The sequence below is a fragment of the Apium graveolens genome, unplaced genomic scaffold, assembly GCF_009905375.1.
Source record: "Apium graveolens cultivar Ventura unplaced genomic scaffold, ASM990537v1 ctg5394, whole genome shotgun sequence".
Taxonomy (NCBI): Eukaryota; Viridiplantae; Streptophyta; class Magnoliopsida; order Apiales; family Apiaceae; genus Apium; species Apium graveolens.
The window spans coordinates 59,665-62,444 of NW_027418957.1; the positions used below are offsets into that span (position 1 = coordinate 59,665).

Here is a 2,780-nt window from a genome sequence, read left to right on the forward strand (position 1 = left end):
TTACCAATAAACGATGTTGAGTAGTACATGCCTCACTCGGGAATACTTTATAATCTTTACAATCCATGTTGCCTTTTCTCATAAGAAGATAATCGATTTATGAGTTACAACCTCCACTCCTAAAAGTAATCAGATGATCATCCCTTTTTTTAAAACAAGAATTAATAATCATTAATTCATGTGCCAAAGCACACTCCAAAAGATCCCACCCACTCTTGTTCCTCAACCCAAAACTAAAACCCCCATGAATGCCTACATAACCATCTGATTGTTCGCCAATATGACCATTAAAATCACCTCCTATATATAAATTCTGGTCCCTAGGTATCAACCTAACTATTTCATCCAAATAATCTCAAAAAATCTTTCTCGCTAACTCACTCAAACCAATATGGGGTGCATACACACTTACAAAATTAACGATCTCTTCATTAACTACGAGTTTAATCTTCATAATCCTATCACTGACTCTACTCACTTCTACTATATTCTCCTTCAAGAGAGAACTTATCAAAATACCCACACCATTCCTTGTATTACCAACCCCTGAATACCACAATTTAAACCTGTTAGCTTCCTTAGTACTACTACCCTTCCACTTAGTTTCCTGAATGCAAATCACATCTACCTTTTTTTTCTTTAACATATCCACAAGTTCTAAAAATTTCCCGGTCAGAGAACCTACATTCAGCGTACCTACTCGAAAATAGACATTAGTTGACCTTTGCCCCTCCCGAGAAACTCTTCTCCCTAAATTACTACCACTATCACCACCACCATCCCTATTTCTTACCAAATCCATCAATTAAAGATAACTCTATTACACGAAAACACACAACTTATAAATGAAAAACACACACAATATAACAAGAAACTATAAAATGCAAATAAACTATAAATAAATAAATAACAAGGAAATATATCTAATGACAACTCCTATAGATACCCTAATTATCAAACCTGATGACAAGGCTTTCATCTCCCTGTATTTCTTTTAATATTGGCCCTTTTATTTTGGTACTATCGGAGAATCTAGTCCATTTAGAGGAAATTTGTACACCAGTTGAAGTATATTTATATGTGGTTGTGTTTGTTTGGTGGCGGATCAAGTAAGGAGTTGTTTGCCAAACCCGGAGAACTGGGGGAGAAAAACAACAAAGTAATTACGAGTAAACCGGGATGGCAACATGTTTGTATATTGCTTTGGATGAATAAACCACAGTTTTCTTCGATAAAGGAAGGACGTTTGTATTATTTAATATAAAAGATCATATCTCTTCTCTCGCATTTATTTTTCATAAATGAAATAATAACACAGAAAGAAATTCAGAAATTGTGTATGTTAGAGAGTAGAGGGGGTAGATAAGATTAGAGATGGCCGGAAATGAATGGATAAATGGTTATTTGGGAAAGTTTGGTGGCTAAAGGGGTGCCATGGATATATTTGAGGGTGATACAAGAAATGTATTTTCAGGTAAGGACGTGTGTTCGAACACCGGTTGGGGATGCTCATTACTTTCCGGTAGGAATAGGACTTCACCAAGGATCCTCGCTAAGCCCATTTCTTTTCACAGTTATAATGGATGTTCTAACTAGGGGTATTCAGGATAGTGTACCTTGGTGTATGCTATTCGCGGATGATATAGTCATAATTAAGGAGACAAGGGTTGCAGTTAATGTAACATTAGAGCGATGGAGGTATATATTGGAGTCTAATGGATTACGGATTAGTCGATCTATGACGGAATTTTTGTGGTGTAACATTAGTAATCTACCGAATGGTGAGGGGGTGGATGTTCTGATGGCCGATCAAGTATTGCCCCCCAAAGATAATTTCAGGTATCTGGGTTCCGTTTTGCATAAGGAAGGGGGGATAGATGCGGATGTTACACATCGTATCAAATCAGGATGGCTAAAATGGAGGGCTGCTACAGGAATATTATGTGATAGGAGGGTTCCTTTCAGAGTAAAAGGAAAACTTTCTAGGGTAGCGATCAGACCGGCCTTGTTATACGGGTCGGAGTGCTGGGCATTGAAAAAGGCTCAAGAGTGTAGGTTAGAGGTGGCGGAAATGAGAATATTAAAGTGGATTTATGGACGTACCATGTTGGATAGATTGTCAAATGGTTTTTTCAGGAATAAATTATGAGTTGCGCCTATTGCAGAAAAAGTGAGGGAAGGTCGATTGTGTTAGTTTGGGCATATTAGGCGAAGAAGGATAGCTACTCCAGTGCGCAGGGTGGAGGATTTAGTGGTATCAGAATCAAGAAGGAGAGGGAGGCCAAGGAGGACTTGGGTTGATCTACTCACGCTGGACTTAAGGGCCCTAAACCTCAGTGCTGACATGACCTCATATAGGAGATCTTGGCGTAGGAGGATAAGGGTGGCAGATTAGTTTGGACTTTCGTAGTTTGTATGTGTAGTTTGTAATTTAGTGCACTTTTTGGTAGTTGGTAATAATTTTATTTGTCTAGTACTTATACTTCATAAGTTTGGTAGTTTATTCTCATAGTTATTAATAGTCTTAGTTGCTCGTGTAGATGCTACAGTGTCATTTTTTAATGCCATATGACTAATTACATGATATGGTAGATGGATTGTGTGCTGTTTTAGTTTTTTTGATAGGTTTGTGGTACTTCAAATATTTAGTTTGGAGAGTGATCTCCAAGGGAAATATGGCGTTTGAGGCATCAAAAGGAGTGCAGTAGGAGAAATAGAAGAGGCTTACAACAATGAACCAATGAACGAAGCTTTTTACGGTAAGTCCAATGTGAAGAAGG

At 37.8% G+C, this 2,780-nt stretch overlaps 1 protein-coding gene across 1 annotated transcript; it reads right to left on the minus strand.

The window, feature by feature from the left end:
• Positions 1-355: 355 nt before the first annotated feature.
• Positions 356-802, minus strand: LOC141702640 (uncharacterized). The gene has a single exon (XM_074506290.1). It carries the CDS (start codon positions 800-802, stop codon positions 356-358), a length of 447 nt encoding a protein of 148 aa, XP_074362391.1.
• Positions 803-2,780: the final 1,978 nt, after the last annotated feature.